The following is a 25,863-nucleotide window of genomic DNA, read 5'->3' as shown; positions in this document are numbered from 1 at the left end:
TAACAAATACAACAGACACAATACATGACTATTAAAACTGCATGAAACATAGCAATGTCCCACCTTTTATTGTACTGCTAGAAAAAAATCAAAGGGTGCTGAGCATAATTTTCAAACCAAACCTGTACAGCAACCACACAGGATTAATGGTGTGTCTTCTAGCATTAAGATGTGTTAACCTTCTATGTTCTCTATAATTACAGGCATCTCTGTTTTCCAAAATGAGACATAGCCACATATGCCACCCCAAAATCACACAGCGAAGTGGGTTTTTTTTGTTTATTTATTGAATAAAACTACTAGCCTAGATCATTAATTAATCCCCAATTACCTCAGTTTTTAACACATCTTTTAAAAACTGAAATCTTCATGCTTTTAGTTAAATTTTGAAAAAAACATTTCTCACTGACCGGTGCTGTGGCTGCACACATCTTAACAACCCTGAGATCAGCTATTTATGAGGGATGCCGCTTTAATACTCCAGCTGCTCCAACCTGACATCTTATTATCCAAATGTAGTTGGTAACACTTCCAAAGGTTAGTACAGTGTAGGAGGGGAAAAAAATAAAAGAAAAATCAAGGCAAGGTGGCTTGAAATGCATTATTTGAGCTGTGTAAGGAGCTCTTGCAGCACTGCAGCCTCTCTGGCACTGGTAAAAAAAGCTACTGAAAAGAAGAATATTTAAGTATTTTCCTGTGTAGTAAATGATGGGGAAAAAAGATTTAGTGCACTTGAAAACAAACATCTGCAAAACTCACATTAATTCTGGTATGTTTTCCTATGGGGGGGAGAGGGGTGGGTGATGGAGTATAAAGGGAACAGATCGAAAAATGGAGGAAAAAAATAAAAATCACTAAAAAAAAAAAAAAAACACAAAAAAACAAAACAACCACAAACAAAACAAACAAACAAAAAAAACACGTCACAAGGAGAGCAGTGGATTTGCTGGTTCTACAGCCTGCAGGTAGATTGTACAGAGATGCTAAACACCTTCATCCTTTTGTCTGAGGTCAGAACCCTCCAGAATCATACCCACACAGAGCTTTCCTACAGCAAATTAATGCTTAGTATATTAAGACAAGAGATGAATATGCATAAGGTATTTGCAAGATGAAGACCCTGGCTGTCCCCACTGCACAGGGATATAACAGCAGTACTAGAAAGAGAACACAGCTAGGGGCCTTGCACCAACTTGTTGAACAAGACGTGCAGAAATAAAATGCATCAGTGGTGCCAATCATCCATGATAATGCACGCTTATCTAGACACAGATTACAGATTTGGAAAGCTTCTGCTAAAAGTAACTCCTTAAATTTCATTTTCAAATGCTGCTGAATGATGGGTATATTCCCTGTGAACACACTGTAAGAACACAAGCCCTCCCACAGAACAATTCAGGGACTCTCACAGCCAAATTCTAGCATCATCCTGTAGATAAACTTAGTCCTTCCAGTCTCTCTCCAGCTGTGTCTGGGCTTTCTCTTTCTATCCACGCACAAGGCGTCCTTGGGGACCCTCCCCTAAAATGAAGCCAGAACTGAAATTCTAATCCAAGAATTTTTAAATGTGGAAAGGGAAAAAATAATCTGTTTTCCCATGTATGACCAAAAGTTATACGAATTATGTTTATTAGTAAAGGAAAATAAGCCAGCTTCCATTAGTGAGAAATCAAGTATCTTAAAATGTTGTTTTTATTGTCACCCTTAAATACAAGCACTGCAAAATACTTCACATATTGAAGATGGTGGGAATTTTACTGTGTGCCTTCACCAGACCAGACCAGAATTTCCTTGGAACTGTGACTGCTGGCAAGTGTGACTGGTCCTTCAGTGAAGGAAAAAAAGTTACAGAAAACAACAGCTTCAAACTGAAATCCTGATCTTGCAAGTTCTTTGGTGTTCAGCTAAAATTTCTCCTTCCCTACACCTAAATTCATTATGCTCTATTTATCCAAGCTAGGTAAACCATACTTCAATGCTTGTATTGTTAGACTAATCTTGAAGACCTTGGAGATATTAAAAGCTTAACTGGTAAAGGCTCTGAACAAGCTGCTCTAGGCTGAGTTTGTCCTGACCCTCTCCACCTCTAGCTGCACAGACAAAATTCAGATACCTTGCTATCCATATTAATCTCTAAATTTAAAAATTTGACCATGTTGACATAGACACAGTGTTAACAAAGCTTTCAAGGCCCAAACTTTCACTCAACTCATACTCTGAAACAGAAGTCCTTATGCAGAAACAATAACGCCTATAAAAAAAATTACCATTGAAAGTGTAATTACTGTAGTTTCAACAATCTTTGTTCCCATAAAACAAATCTGACAATATCACCAGTCATCTCATACTCAATTTAATAACACTCCTGGCTCCACCAGAAACCTGGAAAACAAAACATTTCTTCCTGGCTCACTCAAGCCCATGATGAACCTTAACAGAGCAGGAGAGCTGGAAGGTAATAGACAGCTTTTACATCTTGTAGGTGACAAGCCCACCTGGAAGAGTCCACTCCATGCATTCAGCAGCTGCCAGACAGCTCAGGCTAGCATGGGGTGCCAGCTGCCAGGGTCAATGTTCACTGGACCCTAAGAAAGGTCTCCTCAATGTTATCAGTTTTACATCCTGTTCATTATGACAATAAGGTTAAGGCAGAGGGCAATGTACAGAGACCTTAATTATCTCCTACCTCATCCAAATTCTTTGCTGAACAAGATAAAGCAGCCATGTGCCTATCTAACAACCAAGCTCCCCAACAGCCATGTATTCTACTCTGCTTTTTGTCTCCATCCTCTCTGTCCTACCTCTTCAGGTCGACCCAGATGCCGTTCTTCTTCCTCTATTAAGAGCATATGATGCTGACTTCAAATTCTCCAAAATCTACTGCCTAATCTTAAAATGTGTTGGATGCCTTGATTGCTGAAATCTTCCATGCTCCACCTCAGAGTAGGTTTTTGGTCAAGATTGTTCTTCCCATCCCCACTGCATAATGCTTAGAGAAAAACACCCCGCTTCATCCAGCCTCTCTAAGCACTTCAGGTTGTAGAAAAGTTGATTGTTTTTGACAACACTGCCAAATATATACATTTGATATATATGATGAGTGACTTACAGGAGAAGACACACTTCCTTCCAAGCTAACAGCACCAGGATTTTGTTCCAATTCCCATGACTACCCTCCAGAGAAATAGGGCTCACCAGGAAGCACCCAGCACAGCCCCAACCTCTTCTTTTAAACTCTACCATAGCCATGAAGACAACTGGGACACAAACTCCAGATTTGGGGCACCTGGGAAGCCTGAGCCTATTACATCTTCCTGCCACATAGAGCTGGTCCCACCTAAGCCTGGCTTGAATTCTTTCAGGTGGCAGCCAGTAACACATCAACAACCACACATTAATTTCCTCTGCCAGGTGGAGTAAGGGAACTGCACGCCCTACTCAGATAAGATAATTCACCTACCTTGGTGGTGATGCTGGTGGAGTATAAAATGCAAGTGCTGAGGGAAAAGGCTGCTTTTTCAGTGCTTGGACAAGATTAGGTTTATACTCTGGATCAACACACCATAATGAACCTTTTCCATTCACCTGCAAGAAAAATGAGAAAGTTGAAAATCAGAGAGGGGCAAAGGTAAATTAGAAAAATTTTGGGGCCGGGCTGTTAGAGTCATTCCTAATTTCATATTCCCAAGACACAACACAATGCAATGATGTTGGCATCCCCTGCTTTTGAGCTGATGTACATCATCCTCAGGTAGCTCCACTGCCTGTATGGAAAGCAGATACTCCCAAACTGAGTGTGTGGTCCCAAGACCCTGTTATTATAGTACAGAAGCACCAGTCTTGCAGCTTGGGATAGGATCTCCATGGTCCCTCCTCTAAAGGCCCATTTCCATTCATATTCATCCACTGAAAGCTGTAAACCTTATTTAAACATTTTTTTAACATATATGGAAACGTGTCTTTCCAGATATCAGTGAAGAGATCAGCAGTCTTCTGATTAACAGGTTTCTAAGTAAAAAAACAAAGTGCTTTCCCCTTTGCTTAGATACGGCTACATGCTCATTTAACTTTACACCACCCTGTCAAATAATTTTGCTACAAAATGGGTTATTCCCACATTTTCAAAATCTAAAAACCTAATTTTTGGGTTCTTGATGCCCCTAATAATATAAACACCATTGTACTGGTACATCTTGATATGAAATTTTGTATGTCAAAAGTTAAGCAAGGCAAAGCACCTCCTCCTCTCAAGGATTTCTTCACATACTTACTATATAAAGAAAAAAGCTGGTTTTCAAGCCTACTACTTCTTGCACCATAAAGAAAAAAATTAAATAGGAAAAGCTAAAACAATTCTATAATCTTTGATCTGATAGATCAGCTAACAGCTCTACAGGTAGCAGTGTCAGGTTTTTTTGGTGACTCAAATGCTACAGGTGTGGTCATGCACACAGCAGAAGGCTGGGGCAGCTGTACACCTGCATGGAGAATCTCTCTCTATAGGAAGACCCACGTGGGTCAGCTGGCCTCCTCTAGCCACTATCAAGGGGGGTTTTAACCCCATTTCATGGATGTCTTATTTAAGACTGAAAAGCACCTACAAAGGATGCAATTCTATGGTCCTGTTTAAATCATGGTACTTTTCTTGAAAAGAGGAAATTTTTGCTCTCAGTAGAGACAAATCAAATCAAGGAGAGCTCCAGCTGAGAAACAGAGATGCTGTTGAAGCCACTGCATTTCAAAAAGATCTCTGAACTGCAGCATCTCTTGGTTTGGGGTTTACGTTTTTTTTTCTGTAACTTCAGTCTTTCTTATCCTAATCTTTTAATGCTAAAAGTGAGCACAGCCTGGAAGATATATATCAAGAAGCTTACCTTTAATTAAACAGCAAACTCCTTCACTGTGGTGACAGGCAGGACGATTTAGCCTAGCCTGATCTAGTTAGGTACTAAAAGGGAGTCTCTTCTCAACTGGCTCCATCCCTCATCTCCGTGACAGAATAATGCACTGATCCCTTCCCTATACCTCTCCAGGAGCCAGACCCTCTCCCTGGCCAGACAGCTGACTACTTTTCCTCTGTAAAAGCCCCTGTATAACTGGCTTTTTCTTCCTCCCTCTTGGTAGCTTTGAGGCTCTTGGCCTCAGAAACTCCCTGGATCAGCACACCTCTGCTTTACGCTATTTTATCTGCTACTTTAGGTGAGCACTCCATTGACACTTGACATTCAATCCAGTTCTGCTGTGGGCTACATTTGGTTAGTCAGTTACCCTGAAAATATAATACAGTGATTTTGTGTGGGCACTGTAACAGTCAGGGGACATCCTGAAGTCATACAGGCACTCAATCCAATGCAAGAGGTGATAAACAGGGTGACTTCTTTTGATAGTAAGATTGGACTAAGTGAAACCATGCACTTTCATACACCATTATTTGTACTAAAGAGATAATGCTCATGGGGCTGCTCGTGTGTACACTTCTGCTCACACCTAATGCTTAGCAAAGACACACAGTGGAGAGCCAACACAGGTCTGAAATTAGTGACACACTTTAAGAGAAAGTTGTGCACAAACAGAGCTGAAAACTCCATAAAACTGATACATCCAGCTTTAAAACAACCACAGCAACAGACAGTGCCACTTCTCCTAGCAAAGGCAAAGCCAAGGTGATCCGAAATACTAAACCACTTATGGAAGTTAACTATTTCACATCAGCTGTTGATGTGCAAGCTGAAACATAGGTGTAATTTTCATTTACCATCTACTGAAACATCCCTCCAGAGTCAGGGCAGAGGACTAGACCATTTTGACCCTCCACCTCAAAATGAAGGGGGGCAGCTAAACTGTTCTGAGATCATTTTTTGGTCTGTCATCTCTTCTGCATCTTTCTAACATTACTTATCTGAGTTGCAGATTTTACCTAGCCAAATAAAGATAATTGGGAAAATAATCCCTGCCTTTTGAAGTGCTAGAGTATTTCACAGCAACAGTAAGTTTCCAGTCTCTAGCATTCCAGAGCTTGATCACAGCAACATGTGTTGGGAACAGGATGCCCCCCCAGGGTGCAGTCTTGTCCTTTACCAACAACCACCATAGTCCCTCCTCTGCTGGCAGTGAAGCATGACCACTGAGTACCACCAGACCAGAGAGGAGATCCCAAGGAGTGCCCAAACCAAAGCAACTCAGCTGGCAGAGGTGGTTCAGGCTCACTGCTCAGGCAGACACACATTCCCACTGCAGAAAGCCCCAGATCCATTTGGTATGGGCAGTTCTCACCAGCTGCTTCCTCTTGAGCTAGGTGAACCTCTGGAAAATACTGTGTGTGTGCATGGAGATATATTGTATCTTCACCAAAAACTTTATAACAGACTCTCTCCAATTTCTACAGGTTTATGGATGGGACTTGGCCTTTGCATGAATATTTAAATAGCCACACAGATTGTTCACCACCACCTCCTGCTCCCTCCCCACCCCATCCCCCCCAGAAAAAAGGAAAAAAAAAAAAAAAAGTGAACACTAAAAGAAGAAAATAAAACCCTAAAACACATAGCTATGATGATGAAGAAAAGGAAATCTGTTGGAAGATATTCAATTCCTGTTACCCCTAACCTGATTCTCCAGAGGTGGCAGTAGCAGGGCCAAACTGATGCTTGATGCAGATGCCACTTGCAACTCTTTGCACATTTTCTCTCCAGTGGTATTAATTAATAAAAAAATCCCCACCCCTACAACTGTAGAAACAAATCTAGCAAAGAGCAGGAAGACTCTTCAGGGCTTCCAACTCCAAAGCTCTGTTCACTTCAATTCCTCCCATGCTGTGTGTCAGGCTCCCTTAAATAAACACCCCACACTCTTGCCCTCACCCCAAGGCTGTGTGACAATACTTAAGATGCAAAGAGCATAAGCCATGTCTTCTAAGGATCACTAACCTGCAATCACACCTCCACATCTTCAGGGGCATCAGGGCCACAGCAGGTACACTGGAAGACAGGCAGATGTCCCAGGGACCAGCTCAAGCAATGTCTCGTTGCTCTCTTCCAGCTCCTAACCACCTTTACCAGAGAACCACTAAAGTCTCATCTGTCTGGTGACTGCAGACATGAGCTCAACTACAACTCTAATAAGAAAGGGTATTTCAGCTCATAAGTGTAACACCAGGGGTACACCTTGACAAACCACTTAGATACAGCAGTATCACAGTATATGAATAAAAAAGGGTAATGTACATTTTAGCACAGATTTGACATACATCCATCCAGTTTCCATGGCATGAGTTCTTCCTCTCAACTACAGTGCTGGCTCATAAGACACATCCAAGCAGTTACTTTCCCCTCAGTACCCTTCAACTCATTAAAAACCTACCATAACACACAGCATTTTTCAGCCTTCCCTCAACCTCTGCTGAATGCCCTGCTAGACTCCAGAACACCAACAGCCTGCTACAACTGGAAAGGTAAAGGTAATCAGATTTAGCAATCTGCTACAATTATATGTGCAAACAGAAGGACCATTCACAGCTATGGCTACAGCACAATGTGGTGCAGCTTGGTGGAAACAGCTCTGAAGAATGAGAGTTGGTGCTGGGAGATCACCTGCATGTGCCTTGGGTTTTTTTTTAACTTCTGATCTGCTACAGCAGGGTCTTCAGAACAACATCTGGAAGCAGTCAGGGCACAGCAAGCATACTGCTGCACCACCTCTGCCAGGTTAGCATAAGATCAACCCAGTCTGTGTGTTCCAAAACTGCCCTGCAGTGCCAGTTCATGTGAGTAAGTAGGGGGGAAAACCAGGAGATTCATTTCAAAATGCCAAGACCAAAGGAAAACACTAGTGTTATGGCAAACATGAGGAAGGTTTCTTCCTGCTCTTGCTGCCAGACCTCCAAGTTCTGATGGCTGACAGGAAAACCCAGAGAGGTGTCAGAAAGCAGCTTGCCCCAGGATGGTTTGGTACTGACCTTCCTCTTCTGTCAGGTATTCACACTTTTCCAATATGAGAGCACAGATTAATCTGAAATGCTTTAAAACCCTTCTTACTCTGATGTTACAAAATAAAACATGCTCCTCTCATGCAACACACCATAGTCACTTCTGCTTTCAAGTGCACCTGGGATAGAAGAAAGCTGACTACGTGTTCCTTTCAAGACACAATTAAGATACTATTAACAAAGAAAAAATGAACAAAAATGGAAAATTATCTTAGCCTCTCAGAGAAGCACCCCAAGGCATTGGTAGTCCGTGCTTACAAGCTTACTTGCTGCAAGAAGTGACACCTGAGGAGCTCATCCAAAGGGGTGAGCATTCAGAGCAATATCCCTCACGTGGTCCTTTTTCTTAAGCAGAGCAGAGGGTAAAGATTTAACTACTGTGTGTTGAAAAGAGGGAAGCTTTGGCAAAATGTCAAGAAGGACTTTTTTTGGGGTGTGACATTTTGGTTTTTTGGTTTTTTTATTTGTGTTTTTTTGTGAATGCAGTTTGTGTTCTTAAGAATTAGAGAGTTGTACAGCCTCTAGAGTCTTGAGAATATGCTGACAGAGCACAACACCATCACCTTACTGGTAGTGGCTGTACCTACTTGAGTTTGATTTTCTTGCTAGAGGTGGTGAATCTAGCCACAAGCCATACTTTGGCTTTTCTTCAGCAGCTTGGAGCCCAGCAATACTGGCAGAGTCAGTACTGCACCAGGCAGCCTCAAGCTCCTGCCACCCACATGTCAAGACACAAGTTTTGACTGCTAACTCCTAAACGGTGAGGGTTTACAGAATGGAAAGAAGCTTGAGGGGGAGATACAGAGACAGCAGGAACCTGAACACAGTTTAAGGAGATTTCCTGATTTCAGTTCTCTGAAACTCATGTCTCCCTCCCCAGAGCCACCCTGTCCCTTAAGGGCACCCATGCCACCTGTGACAGCCTGCAGTTGCTGTTCAGGTCGTTCAGCAGTCACAGCTCTCAGCAACTCAGTTACTCCACTGCAGCCCCTGGAGCGACATTAAAAGCCCACCCCAAAACTCAACAAGACTCCACTATGGGGGAGTTACTGGACTTGCCATTGAACAGTAAATTTTTTTGTTTTCAGGGCAAGGCTGCTGCTTGGGAAAGTAACACCTTTACAATTTTATGTAAAAGCTAGGATACTGAGAAGTGGTGATGCACACTCAGCTCCAGGACCTCCATCTGCAGTGGGGGCTGACACACACACCAGGCATTGCATGCATTTCTGATAACAAGCCTGTCAGCACTTGGGCTGACCTCACAGGGGGCCAAGACCTGTTTGTTGACTTTTGGTATGTGGTTTGTTGGTTTCTTTAGGTCAGAGCTGGCTTTCAGAAATGGATGGGAAATGAGAGAGGGAGAAAGGAAGTCACTAGTAAAATTATACAAATCTGAAGAAATAATTTGTACAGAAAAGGAGTAACCTTGGCTTTTAAGTAGTGAAGCTCATGTCTGCACCACACAGAGATGCACACGTGTTGTGACAGATATTAAAGAAATATTAAATGTAGGAATTAAGATGATTATTCAAAAGCTGGAGCTATGCTAAGCACAAGAGAAGATCACAGGTTAAAATGCCAGTTTAATATTCAAGACAGTTTTGAGACTGAGGAAGACTCAGCCACATAGAAACAGCATGCCTACAAGCAATGGCACCCTGTAGAGCACTGCACCTGCACCCAAACAGGCAACACCCATGCCAGGCCAGCAGGGAAGCTGCTTGGCAACTCTGGGATCTCTTCTACTGCCCTGTGCAATCATGGCTGTGTCTGTGCTGGAAAAACTGGGATGGAGAAACACACTCTGAAATTTCAGCATAGGAAAACAGAGACAGCACAAATTTAAGCAGCACAAAGACTTCCTCGGATAGATGAATTTTCAGCCTGTTTATTGAAGGCCAAAAAAATTATGTGGAAGCAGAGTCCTTTGCAAACAGCATGTTAGCCAGCTTTCTGAAAGATGCATTACAGCTAGGGCTACCCAGGTCAGTATTAAATTACAAAACCAAAAGGCTTTTATCATCCTGTGATTTCTCAGAAGAGGCATTTCCAAACCATCTCTGCACATAAAGCATTAGAAGATGTGGAGGGCAAACAAAATGAAACAGAGAACTCCTTGAGAACAACAGAGCCTTCCCCCTGAATTTCAGACTTGAAGCACTCCCTCCCACCAGGTCTCACCTTGCCATGGCTCCTCTCCACCTTTCGGAAACACTTGTTCAAGGAGAGGTTGTGTCGGACCGAGTTCTTCCAGCCAGTGGGTGCTGTGGCAAAGTATGGGAAGCGCTCCAGGATCCAGCTGTAGATTTCTTTGACTGGCAGGCTCTTGTTGGGGGAATGCTCGATGGCCATGTAGATGAGAAGGCTGAAAGAGTAAGGGGGTTTGGATGTGGAGGATTTTTTTTCAGGGTTCTGGTAGCAGGATGGTGAGAAGGATGGCACACTGTCGCCCTCAATGTCATACAAGGGGCTAACAATGGGAAGACCCTCACTTCCAAGGCTGAAGTTTGTTAGCAGATTAGTACTTTCATGTAGCCAGTTCAAATTTGTGAGCTCGTCGTCTGCTGAATCTCTGTCAACCACAGTGGCCTTAGGCCTGCTGGCATTGCCTGCATTGGGCAAGCTTCCCATCCCATGACACTGATGCAGTCCTGCAGCTTTTTCTGCTCCTGGTGTTTCAGCTTTCTTATCCGGAGTCATTCCAGTGACTGGACCCATTTAGCTTTATTGGTCTGCAACAAAGGAGATGGTCAAAAATTACAGAATCACTGAGGCTGGAAAGGACCTCTGAGATCATCAAGTTCAGCCTGTGACCTAACACCACCACATCAGCTAGTCAATGCAAGCCTTCAAAATAATGTTCAGAGGCAGCCCACCAAGCCCAAATGGAGAGCACTACCATCCTAACACCACGACAGAATACTGCAGTCACTGATGACAGACCCCCAGTAATCTCATGAGCATGTTTTAACTCCTCCTGACTTATAACTAGAACTTACAGTAAGCACTTGGAAACTGCTGTACCTATCCTGAAACACCAGCTTCAGTACAGAAATAAAGGATATTTTGATGTCAATATCTGAAATCTGAAGACCTTAGCAAGCTCAGTTATACTCACATTGTAAATTGACCCTCTTGATAAGATTTTGGCACTGGTGCCCAAAGAGTAAAAAAAATAAATTCCAAAACTGAAATCAATGTAAAGTAAAACTGTGGTCTCAGCACAAAGCCTTTACAACCCCCTACAAGTCACAGTCATTCCCAAGTACTGCCTCTCCTCTTTCCACCAGGGAAGGATCTGGCCAACCCATCAGTTCATCAGCTGGGCTCCATGGAGCTTCCCAGGTCCAAAAGACCTTCTTTTCCCTCCTGCAAGGGCTTCTTGCTGCTCTAACACAGGCTCCCTTGCAGAGCAGAGTGTGGTGGGACCAGCTTTTGGTGAGAAGGGACCATCCACTGGGGTGGCACCTCAGACCTGTTGCAGCAATAATAGTTTGAACGTTGCTTTGAACCTTTATCTAAATGAAAAAATAGATATAAAATATAAATATCTATATATTAAAAACTGCCACCCAAAATGCACGGTCTAAAAGACTGCCCATGGTGTAGAGGCATTACACAAACAAACAGCACCTTCTGGCTCACAGAGTTTTAAAAGGAGTCATATCTAGCAAATTATGTTATGCTAAGAGCTGTTTTGACTGCTGGTGTGACCATGTTAGAGCTTCACTGCACCTACAGCTTTGGCCAACACAACTGTACCAGAAATACAGGCCAAAAAAACCACTCAAGATACACATTTACACACACACACACACACATACATACAGATAAGGCTATACCTATCGTACCTACATAGCCCACTATAAAAGGCACCCCAAATATGGATGCAGCTCACCAGTAAATCTGCAGTTTGTATCAACTGTAAAAATATAAATAAATAAACCCATCACAAAAAACCCCACCAAATAAAATAAACCCAAACCAGCCCAGTTCCCTGTCCCAGTACATGTGCTATCCATCTATCATTCTGGTTTTATCTAGAGGCTTCTCCTGCAAGAGCTCCATTGCAAGAGCAGGACAGGCTCCATATCATACTTCACCAGACAGCTCCATGCAGTTACTGGACACTTCCGTGCAACACTTTTAGGTACACAAACTTCACACACCTGCATCTTTCCTACAAAGTAGAGGCAAGTAGTTGGCCAGCTTGTGTACAGAGAGAGCCTGGCTGTCCCACCTACAAACCCAGGCTGTCAGCTGGCTCCATCCTGACCACCTCACAGTGTCCATGCAATTCCACTGCCCAACCTTCCTGGAGATGCATCTGCCCAGCCTCCTTATTTTGGAGGAGGGGAGCAAAGTGCAAGATGGAGGCATGATGTATTGACACAGAAAGGCCCCAGGAAACATCCATTTTATGCTCCTGAACAGGAGATAGAGCCCTGCCAGCCCCTTCCTGGTGCCAGGCAGGTGTGGAGTACTGAATCTGTGCCTCCTCCAGAAAACACACTGGGTGTCCCACCAGCCTTTTCTTTTCTCTTCATCTGCTCATATACTTGCACCAGCTATTGCAAAGCTGTTTTGACAGCAACACCTGCACCTTTGCTTACAAGTTCTAGTGCTGGAAATCATCTCCAAATTTTCTATTTAATTACAGATATGGGCATGATTAGCTACCAGTTCAGTCATTTAAAAATAAAAAAAAAAATAAAGCAAAGTGAACTGCTCAAATAACTGGTCAAAAATAGCTTTTCCTTCCATACAATTTATTTCTCCTTCAAGTCATCAAAGCAGACTTATATTGGCAGTCAGTAATTTCTGGCTTTAAACACAGCAATATATCCATATGCTTAGGTTACTTTTTCAGCCCTTAAAAAAACCCAAGCAAACAAAGAGCTAGTGATAAAATTCATACAGTGAGACAAACCCCAATTCTACGACAACACGAGTAGCACCATTTTCCTCATAACGATTAACTTTACCTCCTTCTTCAGAGCCTTTTTAGCCAGCTAAGTACTAGCTTACACCTCTCAGCAATGTATTAGTAATATTAGTGCTGGGTTGATGTTGCATTAAATATCCCTTTGCAAATCTTTTCAGTCATCACTGCAGATCAAGAATACATGCACGCATGCAAGTTTTAGGTCACTGTAGTTATTCCTTTGGTGAAATGGGGTAAATAGTCTGTTTTACAACAAAAATATGGTCTGGGTACACTCACAGTTTTCTCAAAATACAGAGGGAAGAGAAACATATTAACTTATTTAATTGGCACTTAGAATCACAGGATAATTTGGGTTGGAAGGAACCTCTAAAGCTCATCTAGTCCATCCCCCTGCATTAAGCAGGGACATCCTCAAAAAGATCAGGTTGCTCAGAGCCTTGTCGAGCCTCACCTTGAATATCTCCAGGGATGAGGCCTCAACTACCTCCCTGGGCAATCTGTTCCTTTTGTCCACTACTCTCATGATAAAGAACTTGTTCCTGAGATGCAGTCTAAATCTACTCTAATTTAAAACCATTGCCCCTCATCCTATCACTACAAGCCCTTGCAAACAGTCCCTCTCCAACCTTCCTGTGGGTGCCCTTCAGGTACTGGAAGGTGACTTTGGGTCTCTTCAGAGCCTTCTCTTCTCCAGGCTGAACAACCCCTGCTCCCTCTTGCTTTGTTTTATCTCAGAATACTGTAACCTCTAATTCTGACCATTTTGCTCTGCCCTGCTCCTACATCAGTCTGAAGAAGTAACCAACAGTGGCAGCTTTCCTATTGCAAAGGCCTGCAAAGGCATCAGAAGGTCACCCTTCCCCCTGACAAGGGACAGCCACAACTTCCAGGCATATCCCACAGATGGGGCCCATCAACAGATGTGTTGATGTCTGTCTCACTGCTCAAGCACCCAAGGGCTATGTGGACCTCTGGATCTGAACCCCTCTCAACCACCCAAGGGCCATGCAGCCCATAGGACCTCACCTCTCAAATGCTCAAGGGCCATGAAGCCATAGGATGGTCTCTGTAACTACTCATCTGAGACAGCACAGCTTTCTGCCTGTGGAAACCTGGTGGGGAGCAACAGCAGTGCCACGGGAGCATATCTGAAAGCACACAAGTGGGCAGCCTGAATGCTGTCCAAAGCCCCTTCTTCATTCAGATTTTTTCCTAATGTTTCTCACTGTTACCAGGTGGAAGGATTGATGCAAACAAGGTCAGAGGTGGCCACTATGACTACCTCTTCACAATTCTCCCAGCCAAGCTGAATTAGTAGCACTTATATGGAACAGGCAGGGAGGGGACAGGGAAACCTAGCAGAAAAGCAAGGCTGAGTGTACATGAGCACTGCAGTGAAATTTATTTTCCACTCTTTATTCCCTTACTGCCATCTTCCCTGCCTCTCCAGCTACTCCAGGGGTAGGAAAATCTTTGCAAGGAATCAATTTCCAAATGGCACACACCTGCTCAGCTGCTGAGACAGGCTCCCTGTGGCATCTACAAGCCACTTCTTCTAGAAGGAAGATGGCAGATGGCAACCATTTAACCTGGCATGTTGAATGCCCAGATACTCAATGAATTTCCTCTGAGGACAACCCACAAGCAGAGTAGGAAGGCAATTTCCAGACATGCAAATGCAGAAATGACATGCTTTAAGCACACCTGAAAAATGGTCAACAATTTACACTCTAAAACCTGTGCTTTGCCCTGCCAGTAGGTACACAGTAACACATTACACTGCTGTTAATTATTATTAACACTTGCAACTGAAAGCCAAAGTATTCAAAGCCTAAGACCATCATGCATCCAAATCAAGGAACTGAAGCATCCATATCCTACAAGTACCTTCAGAAGAAAAGCAAATCAACACATCCACTCCTCAAGTACTGCAGCAGAGGTGCCTGTTATTTTGCATGGTAATAATAGACAGAGGACTATGATTCCAGGGTAAGAAGATTAAAAGGCTGAACACTCAATAAAGGTTGCTTAAATAAAAGTTAGGGCACATCACAAACAAGGTGAGAGAGACAACCTCCTTTCTAGGAGTCTTTGGATTTTTGGCATCACTCGAGAGATCAAGGAAAAGCCAGGAGAGGACTTCCCCTCCCAAAAACACGGGTCCAGTACCCAAGGCCCAGTGAAGTCCTGCTCTCCCAGGCTGCTTGCTACCATGACAGCACAGCCCAGGTCCAAAGAGGATGATTAAGGCTGCACATATATTCAAATGGCAGTCAGGTTCAGAAAAGCCCTAAGAGTACAAAAGGAATCTTCTTCCCAATACACTGAAGAGCCATGTTTGGGAATGATTATGGAGGCTGGAAGGTCCTCAACCTAGCAGAGTGTATCTGGGGTTAAACCAGGTTTGCACACTCCATAGACATCCGCAGCTATGACTTAATTTTGAGAGAAGAACTTGAGCTGCTACAGAAGCAAATGCTTTGATGAATGTGCATTTTTTGAAGACAAAGCTGCTTTAACATAGGCCAACTGTTCAACAACACCAGAAGGCCACCAAGGCATAGCAGGGGGGCATGCTTTTTTGCAGCCAGCTCTTCTTGAAGAATTTTACACTCTAGTAGAATCCAGGCCCAGGGAACAAAGCTGTAGCAGATACCTCAATCCCACCAAAAGTGACTTTACCCAAAACCAAGTGGTACTGCAGGTAACAGTACACAGTTGTCATTTTAGTACTATGGTCACCATACCTGGACTCACCAACCTGGTAGGAAAGAATTCAGACTTTTTGTTAAAAGATGCCATAGCCTCTTCTGTTCCAAGTTACTGCATGAACAGAGTTGCTTCTTGACCCTTCTTCACTCTCTAGTGGCAACAGATGAAAGATGCCATTTGGCATCTGCACCACCTCAGTGACCCAGGTTAGGACAACCTCCTCTACAACTGAACACACAGCTATTTATGTCTGTAGGACCAGCCAGTAGGTCACCTATGCTAGTAATGGGAAGACCTGAAACCTGATTTAAAAAATAAAAATTAACAACAACAGAAAAATAAAACCATGCACTGTATAAATATGAGAGGTAGAATATGTTTTTAATAGCTAAAAATTGCCTCTTTTGCATATCATACATTAATGAGAGCAGCTTTGCAGCTGCACTCTCTGCAGCAAAGTTAGGCCACGAAGCCTTAGTAACAGAACTGGGGCATTTGCTCCACACACACAACTTAACTACTAACATAACATATACAGGCTCTGAGAGAGTATTTTAAAAGAGAGGCACATGTTTTTTGCATGCAGTAGCTAAATCTTCTACTATTTTTTATATTCCCTTGCATTTACAGGAAGCATATTGACACCAGGGACTTAAAATACCATCCATGTAGCTATTGTGTTAAAACAACACAAGAATTACAGCAATAAATGTCACTCCACCCCTAGCCCACAGAAGTTCAGGACAGACTTCCAAGCCAGCTCGAACACAGCACAGGACCACCTAGAAGGTTTTGTGCATCAGAGGAAAGAGCAACAAAAATATCCAGGCACAACTAGTGAAAACTCATTGATAAAAAGGACCACATCTGCTTGACCAGAAAGCTTTGACACCAGACCATTTCCTCCCCCCACCTCCATTAACTTAACATTTTCCCCTGCCCCTCATCTCCTTTGTCTGGAGCTGCCTTGCTCCATCCCCTGCCCACCTCCCACAGAGGTCAGTCTGAAACCCCTGCCACCCAGCCCTGCAAAAGGCCTATATTTGATTACAGCAGTATATGATGTCACGTATCCAAGACAACTAAATGCATTACAATCTCCTGGGGACAAAACTGCCTCCCGGCCATAGATTTCAGCAAGCTGGGACCTGTCCTCTGGGGAGGAGACAAGAGGGCAGCTGTACCCCTGGTGACAAAAGGCACCCAGAGATCCACCTCCCACAGCTGGGGAGGACTGGCCCATCCCACTCCTCTTGGCTTGTAAAGATGGTGGAAATAATTCCTTAAAAAACACCCAAACATTAAAAAGGCTATTATTGACTTCTCAAAGCCAGCCTTAAAAAAAAAACAAACCAAAACTAAAAAACACCCAAACAACCAAGGACAAGACAGCCTGTCCATAGCTCAGGGGTTTCTTTTTAACCTTGCCATTGGTAGGCTCAAAAGAGAAGTGAAGGTTTCCATGTATTCACTGAAATACTTCCAAGCCTCTCTGTCAAAGGTTTAAGGCTGGGCTGGCTACTGACAATGCTCTCTCTTCAAACAGCTTTAATAAACCAGTAAGAACAAACAAAAAGTACAAAAATATTAATGGGAAAACAATGAAATATAAACGAATAAATACAAAACCAACATCTATCTCCCCAATGACGATCATGTCATCATGTCACCACTACCACTGCAGCACAGACACCAGGAAAGTCCCAGACTGGACTCAGCAGCAGACTAATGAATCCACTGACTGGACTCAGTAACATATGGATCAAGATTGAAGGCAAAAGAACAGAGTCCTCCTTGGACACCAGCCATGGAAGAAGAGCACTTGACCCTCATGATGCCTTAGCTTTACACTAAGCATGACACATACAGGATGGGATCCACTGCTGATTAGTTTTGGGTCACCTGTCCTTTCCACTCCTCCCTCCAGATTCAACCCTTTTACACCCTTTCACTTATGATACATAAAAAATTTAGCAGTGACCTTGGCTTCTATTGGAGTATGTATAAGCAGGAGCCTTTCTGCATACCACTCATACTGTTACCTCTGCAAAAACCACAAACCTTGAGCATTACCAATTTTTGAAGAAGACACTGCCTGAAAAATGTCATAAATGTCAGAAAGCACAGTCACTAAGAAGAGACTTAACTGAAAAGTAAAATTACTGAAAGGAGAATTGGTTCTTCTCTGGTTCAAACATCTGAGATCTAAGGAATACACATACAAACACACAGAAGAGGGTTTCATAATGTAAATAAATACCCAAAACAAAAATTATATGTCAGCTCATGGACAGGCCCAGACCCCAACCCACATGCTGTGCATGGCCTTTGGGACATTTATTCCAGCGCTGTCTGGGGGAAATTAGCAACTGTGAAGCCTTTCCAAAGGCTGCAATTGCTGATGGGCTGGGTTCCCGATGCCTCAGATTTAAAACATGCACATGAAAACAGTCTAAGAAACTGGTAAGTGAAAAAAGAAAACAAAACAAACACAGCAGTGAAATCTAAACTATTAGGAAAATCCCTCTTGTCAGAGAAACGGGGTGGGGGAGGGTGATGGGGAAAGTAATTTTTAGAAAAATGCTTTACTGCCAATACTATCCTTCAAGATGCCTCCATGTCATGTTCCTTAAACTCAGAACATCGCTTGCTAAATGGACTAAAATGTGAAGAAAAAAAGAAAAATGTAAGTCATAGCTATGTTCACAAATGAGCCATGAGCAAATGCCTTCATGAACAAATGCTTTGCAAAATAATTCTGATAACAATTCTCTTTCCAGGGTAATCCTTCCACGTATTTCTCAACCTCCCTCTTATATTATAGCTACATTTTCAGTTGGTGTCAGTATCAATTTACCAACGTAATGTTCTCTTTTCCACCCTGCTTTTCTTCCTTCTTTAGCCTTAAAACGACAAAACTCCTGATCTTCAGCTGAGAAACCAGTAATTTAAAGCTTCTCCCCAAGTGCCCCTTCTTCAAGATCTAATTTGGAAACGGAGTCAGAGCTGTAGCACAAAGCCACTGCCACTTTTCCAGTACAATTTTGCAATTGCAAAACTGACACCAACTGCTGTTCCCCAGCTCCTGCACCCAAATAAAATTTTCCTCCAGAGTCTTGAGCACAGCAAAGCAATGCTCTTCACAGCACTGACCTCCTGGCCAACTTCATCTTGGTTTTAGTCTACAACTGTTGAACTTTCTGTTGGCTTTCTGTTTCAAAATTACTTTGTATCAGAATTGTCCCCCGGCTCATAATGGTCATAGCATAAAATTGTATTTTCCTGTGTCATAAACCCACCTGGAACAACTGGACAAAGTAGGTTTATTGTAGAGAAAAATGGCCCAATTTAATCATACAGGGTCTGTGTGTTGTACACTTCAGATGGAAGGTAACAGAACATACAAGTTTCTCTAAACACAGAAGAAACACCTGTGCGAGCAAAACTAGACTGTAGAAATTCATGATGCCATTTGACACCTCTCATATTGCAAGGTCTAAATCCCCAAAGCATACTAGTTTATACTTTGATGACTCAGCATTTCTATAGAAAACCAAGCTGGCCTATAACTGGTCTGGTGATGGTCCTCACAGACCAGAGGATAAGGGATGAGCAATTGCTGCTGCTACTTGACAGGAAGCTTCCCAGATCTTACTCACTCAGCTTTACTTTGTGAAACTTTTCCAGTCACTGATCTCTCTCTGCATCCTATAATTATCTTATAGACAACCATATACTTGCCCCAAATCTAAGCACAACACTATTCAGTGAGAGTGTTAAAAAGAAAGCAAGTAGGGGACCATACATGAACCAGGATTTAAAAGCAGCTACACACTGCAAAATACAGATGCACTGAAAATAATCAGGAGAAGCAGCAAAGCCTGTGTGAGGTAGCAAGACAAGCTTCTCCAGGAGAAGGTCTTGGGGAATACACCTAGTCACACACATCACAAAGTCCACAAGAAAATCATGATGATGACTCTCATGATGCACACTGGTGGGATACCCAAATGCACAAGCTACAGAACTCGAGGGCTGAGCAACATCACCAGTGTACCACTTAACCAGCTCACAACAGACAGAAAACACAGCTTATGCTGATGAAGTCAAAGGTACCTGATGCTGCTATTCAAAGGCACATTGAGGGGGGTGTGTGTGTTTGTGGCTGTAAGGCAGGGAGGCCAGGTTTGTCACAGACCACAGAGGAAGGTCTGCACATGAGGCTACAGACCTGCTCTCAGCCCTGCCCTGCCTTTCAAACCCACCTCATCAGCAAGTTCAGGCACCTTAGACCACAACTGCCACCCTGTGAGGCAGCCCACATACATGGGTGTTGCTGACCCAGGTATAGCTTATTTGGATTTTCTGTCAGCAGGAACAGGGTGAAAACATTCCCAACTTAGAATCTAATCCTCACTGACGGTGTGGAAAAGCTGGGGTGGAGGGTGATTTCTGCAGCAGCGATAGCCCATTTAATAGCATCCCTAACAAACTCAGATCTTGGAAGAAAAAGTAGGGAGAGTCTGAACATAGCAGGAAAAAATTTGAACACATTAGGGGAAAGAAAGAGAAAAAAATCAAAATCATATCATTGACTTGTGGTATATATCTTATCTGTACAAATTCCAGACTTCTCAAAATAGTCCTGGTATGTCAGCAATCAGTCACGCAGGTGTTACTACCCCAGCTACAACATCTCGTTTTCCTGACTCCTGACCATGGAAACTCCCAGGAGTTCATTACTGAGGAGCACCCCACTCTCCAAAAGTGACTGTGACCCAACCCTTGTGCTTCTACAGCCAGAGGGTTTCACAGGGAGGAGTCAGAGTAAACAGGATCATAAGGATGCTGGCTGACATCAGATAGCACTTCTTCCATATAACATAATTTATTATCAAAGCATAAGTGAACTGTGTCCCACTTGACTGAAAATTTTATTTTGCAAGTACCTCAGAGCATCGCTGGGTGCTTCTCCTCAGCACAGCAAAGGTAAGGTGGAGATTTCATCACCATACAGAGCGCACTAAGTTAGAAGGCACACACAATATGACAGCGAACAAACATAGCAGCATCTCCAGATTTTCTGGAAGACACCCTTCATCTCAGGGTTGTCTTTTCTGGGAGTTGAGGGAGCTGTTGGATGTGGGGAGAGACACACCACACCCTGAATGAGACCCTTTCAGTTGCTGTGCTGGGACACGGATGAGGTTTGCAGACTGCAAGCGTGCACTTGTCAAGAGACGAGCTGGGCGCTGGTATGAGTCACCAAGTGCTGCTGACAGCAGCATCTCAGAGCAGGAAGTTGCCCAACACCAGTTGTCAAGTGAGTGTCAAGGCACACGAGCAAGGATGAGACACTCACTGCCCCCGTCCACTTCCCTCAAAAAGGTTACAGTCAATGCAGTGACATCCTGTGCACAAGCTTATACACAATGTGCCTCACTTAAAGGTGGGGAGGCACAGCAACAGCCATTAAAAGAAAATGCAATAAAATGGGCAAAGTTTATACCTGTTCAAAAAGGTACTGAGTATGCAACTGTACTGCTCAGTCCCTTTTACTTATGGGGAGTAAAGGCTGCTCTTCATTCCTTTACAGCCAGGAAAGTAAAGCTGTATTTCACACAGCTCCTTCTGCAGAGTAGCAGTGCAGTAAGACTGCCCTGTTGAAGGGAAAGGTATAAGAGATGCATAGCAATGGTGGCTGTAGGTACACATCTCTCCTGCCAACATTCCTACCTTCTGTCACTCCAACTGCTATAATCCCATTGTCTGCCTCATCCTGATAAGGTAACACAAACTTGTATTTAGAAAAAAAAAAAAATCATCTGAGTGCCTGGGATATTTCCTCCCACAAATACCATCTCCTTTGAACTCCAACAAAGAGAATTCAAGGAATGACGATAGGGAAGGAAGGCAGAATTACAATCCTAGAGAAAACAGCACCAGAAATTCCACTGTTTGTATGGGAACCAATGTTTCTGTGTAAGAACTGCATCGCTTTCTGATCACTTCAAACTAAATCTATATGCAGCATGTTCAGGTGCCAAACTAACTCATTCTCCAAAAGTTTGGCTTTGCTTCACATGTCAGGTTTTCAAGCCACATGCTTTGAAGGTACAGAGCCTATGGTTAACATAGATGGTAAAAAGGAGTTTGATTTGGTCCTAAGACCATCTTCTTTATCAAACACTAAAGTCACTTGCCAGGCAGTCTGACAGGACCATTGCATACCCCTCTGTCTTCTCCATTACACACTGCACTGGCACATTCTGACACTGAGACAGTCAACACCAATGCTGGCATCCTCCAGCCTGAGCTCCCCAGAGGACAAAGGAAGGCTCCTCAAGCAGGCTCCTCCAAGTGTAAAACAACTTACTTCTAGGCCCAGCAATCCCTGTGGAACTCCTGCAGTACAACCTTGGCCACAGCACCCAAAGGGCTCAACTAACTTCATACTCTGGGCAAGACATCAGCCATGTTCTGTTCCAGCAAGGTCCTCAAGAGCCCTCAGGGCTGCACAACTGAAGTGACATGGGGGGGGCAGAGCAGCATCCAGAGACAACGCAGCATCATCTCGACCACACTTACCAAGTGTAAACACTGTGTACGGTGGCACTGCTCAGCTTATGGGGCATCTGGGGAAAGAAGAAATACTAAGAGTACAGAAAAGTCCTGTGCATATTTTAGGCAGCTCAGACATACAAAGTGAGAATAACCTTCTCCTCCCTATTTCTACACAACTCAAGTCACCCAGCTGGACACAGTGAGCCTTGACAGCAATTGCACTGCTGCAGCAGAGCTCAGAAATAACATGACCTGGCACTCAGCTCAGTTCATCAGCTGGAGCTTTGTGTCACATTAACTGCTCTACTATACAGCTTTCAGTTCAGAGCTGATGTGTCCAGCTATCTTCTGCAGACCTTAGAAAATGTGAGTGGGCACCTGCTAAGAAAAAAAAAGACAACATCGAACTAGTCCAAGTCTTCTGACCTAACACCAGCTTAATTAATCTTGCATGGATGTAATACGACAACAAACTTCTAGGACGTAAAAAAGACCCCAAACCAAGAAACACAACAGTAGTGATTTGCACACTGATATATTTCAACTCGCCCGTAACCTAAGTCCATCCAAACACAAGTCCACCAATAATAAGATTTGGAGTGTGTGTATACATCTAGTGTATTCTATACATAATTCTCTTGATTTCACAGGTTAGTGACAAACCTAATCAAGCACTTGAGTCCAGCATAATTCAGCATTTTTAACTCCTCATCTGGCATATGTCCACCCTTAGGCAGGCACCAAGGCAGAGAGGCGAGTTTCCTGGGCCCTGGTCAAGGTTACTCCTTATTTTCTGGTTTTACTCTTTGTCCTCTTTACTCTTCAGGCCTTGTCAGAATCCACATCTTTACGAACAAAAAGCCAGCTTCCGCTCCCACATAAGCTGGGAAAGCAGGACTATTTGTGTGTCTGAGCAGGAGTAAGCCAGGCGGTCAGTCGGATGCTGTCGCTCAGCAGCTGCTTCCTTGCCCGACTCCACACAAAAGAAAAAAACACCAAAAAAGCCAAGAAACTCCGAAGGACCACGTGCAGGTTCCAGCTTTCCCTCCATCACCTCAGGAGCTGTTTCCAGCGTCTCACCCCAAAACGTGGGACGCCTGTAAGGCGCCTTCCCATTCCCCCCTCACCTCAGACCCTTCGCACGCGCCTGTGGGGGCTCCCCAACTATCTGGGGAGCACGGGGCACGCCGGAATGACCCCCTCCAAGGGTGTTTATTGAGTTAAATACAGCACTGGAGGGCTGACGGGGAGGAGGTAAGGGGCACGGCGAGGCCCCGGGGCAGACCCCAACCCCGTCACCTCAGTAGGGAGCGCGTCAAGCGCTGCCCGGGATGGTCATTCTGGGGAAAACCCGCGGACTGACGGACAGACGAAAGCTCCGCCGGGAGGTGGAGCTGCGGGGGAAGAGGGTGGTGGGAGGGGGTGGCCCAGCTCGATATCCCGTGGGGGGGGGAGGGGGGGTCCCCACGCAGCGCGTTCAACCCCCTCCCCACGCATGGTCTTCCAGACGGGTTGAAGAGGAGGAGCCGCCGCGGTGCGTTGTTCCCTGGAGGGAGGCGGCGGGAAGGAGGTGGTCGCTTCCCCACCTCCACGCCTGAGGAGCATCGGCCACCCCCTCAGCATCAGAGGGACCCGCCACCCCGCTCCCCCCTTACTCCCCCACCACGCAACCCTTAAACAACAAAAAAAACCACCCAACCCCCAAAACCCTCAAAAACTAAGGTAAAAAAAAAGGGAGGGAAAGCAACAAAAGCAGGCGTGAGGAGGAGGGAATGACGGGGGGTCGGGGAGGGGGAGGAGAAGCGCCAGGTCCACTCACCGCGGTCATGAATCCGTGCGGCCGGCAGCGCGGACACAATATGGCAGCGGGGGGATGTGTCAGGGAGCAGCTGCTCCCTGCGCAGTGGCGGCGGCACCGCCCTCCCCTCCTCCCCATGGCAACCGGGAACACCCCCCCCCCCTCCTCCCGTCGCCGGTACCGCCTACCCGCACAGCCGCTTCGGCCCCGGGGGGCGGACGTGCCTGGTACCGCCGCACCACCCTCTTCCGGAGCCGACGGGGCGGTGCGGGCTACGATCGGTTTCCAGGCTGCGCATCTCACCCCGAGCATCCTCTCCGGCTGGGAAAAGTTGCCATGCTACACACCCCCCAAAAAACCCCGAATCAAAACGAAAAAAACAACACCCTACAAAAAACAAGCAAGCAAACAAAAAACCCACCCAACCAAACAAAAAACCACAAACAAACCACAACAAATCAATTTAAAATATAAACCTGCTTCTTAGTTTGATTTCCCGTGCACTGCCACGTTTTTATAATTTTTCCCATGAAATTAAGCCTTATTGCCTTTTTTTTTTTTTTTTTTTCTTTTTGGGGGGGGGGGAGTGGGGCATCATCTTCACAAAGATGAAGCCACCACCGTGTTTGCTCTGCCTTGTAACACATTGTACTCTACTCGTGCCTTTGGCTCTAAGCTTTTCAGGGCGAGAACTTTGCTATTTGCTTAGTGGGGTTTTACAGTCTCGCATACATTTGCAGTTTTACAGTGTAATTAAGAGGACCTCTGGAAGTCACTTGGAGGAAGAAATTCTCTTTTGTGGCCGATCTGCCACTGCAAAACTTTATTTGCCCTTCCAAGGCTTCCTTGCCTTCTGAAGAACATGGCTTTTGAGTGCCTCGTGATGCGTTGCAGTAATTTTATTTATAAGTGACGATGGGGACATGTTTCCAGGAAATTCCCCAACTCCACATTAGCAGGAACAAGTTGTGTTGTTTTTTTTTTTTTAATCTGGAAATAATTTCAGTCCAGAGAAAAACTTCTTGGATTTTTTAAGACAAGGAAGAATTGGGCCCAGGTCAAGCAGAATATTCTCTCAAGGGTGCAGGATCAAATCCAGTGGTGGAGAGGCTCAGCCTAGCATACACAGGCTCCTTTAGCTATGCCATGAAGCACAACCAGCTTCAGAGAGTCCAGCCACACTGTGTTAGCCAGAATAAAATTTTCTCAGCAATTTTCCTGCCTAATTTCCACTGATTGAATACATTATTATTCGCTCACCTTTCTGTTTTTAATTCCTGCAGCTTCAGAAGCCATCCAGGCCCTTCCTACCCTCTCGGTGAACAATGGAAGTGCACTTATATTAATTATATTATCACTAAAGCCATCTAATGCTGAAAGAACCCTCCATTCCTAAACCATTAAAACCAGACCTAGCACTGTTGGTACCAGCAATGCTTTGCCCCTAAGAGGCTCTTTTGCCTCAATTGCCATTCCGTTGCCTCCCAGGAAGCGTGCACTGCAGCTTGCCTTGCTAGCTATTGCACCTCAGCTGCTTCAGAGGGTCTCCCCTCATCAGCTGGGGCTCAAACTGATGGATGTTTGCCTGTTGGAATCAGGGTGTGCTGCTTTACCTTTTGCCTAACCAGAAGACTGAGAGAGCAATATTTGAATCCTTAATCCATTCAGCTTCAATGCATTGTATGAAACGTTCACTGTAGGCTGCCGAGGGTTGTATCCACTTTTGCTCCTTGATTGCATTTACACCCTGGCCTTTAAAGTGGAGCTGCTCATAGATTTTTTTTTTTTTCATTTATGCTTTAAAGATGCAATCTGCAATCTCTCACCCTTTATATTTTAGTGGAAGAAAAAAAC

General features: G+C 44.3%; 1 protein-coding gene across 3 annotated transcripts in view; it reads right to left on the bottom strand.

Moving 5' to 3' along the window:
• The window catches only part of FOXN2 (forkhead box N2), a 33,096-nt gene extending 8,936 nt beyond the window's left edge, over nucleotides 1–24,160 (bottom strand). The window contains exons 1-3 of one of the 3 annotated variants that reach the window (XM_030448219.1): nucleotides 24,031–24,160; nucleotides 10,169–10,719; nucleotides 3,461–3,585 (exon numbers count right to left, since the gene is read on the bottom strand). In XM_030448219.1, the coding sequence (XP_030304079.1) occupies nucleotides 3,461–3,585; nucleotides 10,169–10,705 (662 nt within the window). In that variant the 5' untranslated portion in view covers nucleotides 10,706–10,719; nucleotides 24,031–24,160. Of the gene's footprint in view, nucleotides 1–3,460; nucleotides 3,586–10,168; nucleotides 10,720–22,235; nucleotides 22,281–24,030 lie in introns of those variants that run through there. The other 2 variants (XM_008501149.2, XM_030448218.1) reach the window with 2 other exon arrangements.
• Nucleotides 24,161–25,863: the final 1,703 nt, after the last annotated feature.

The sequence above is a fragment of the Calypte anna genome, chromosome 3, assembly GCF_003957555.1.
Source record: "Calypte anna isolate BGI_N300 chromosome 3, bCalAnn1_v1.p, whole genome shotgun sequence".
Taxonomy (NCBI): domain Eukaryota; kingdom Metazoa; phylum Chordata; class Aves; order Apodiformes; family Trochilidae; genus Calypte; species Calypte anna.
This window is presented reverse-complemented; position numbering and strand designations above follow the sequence as displayed.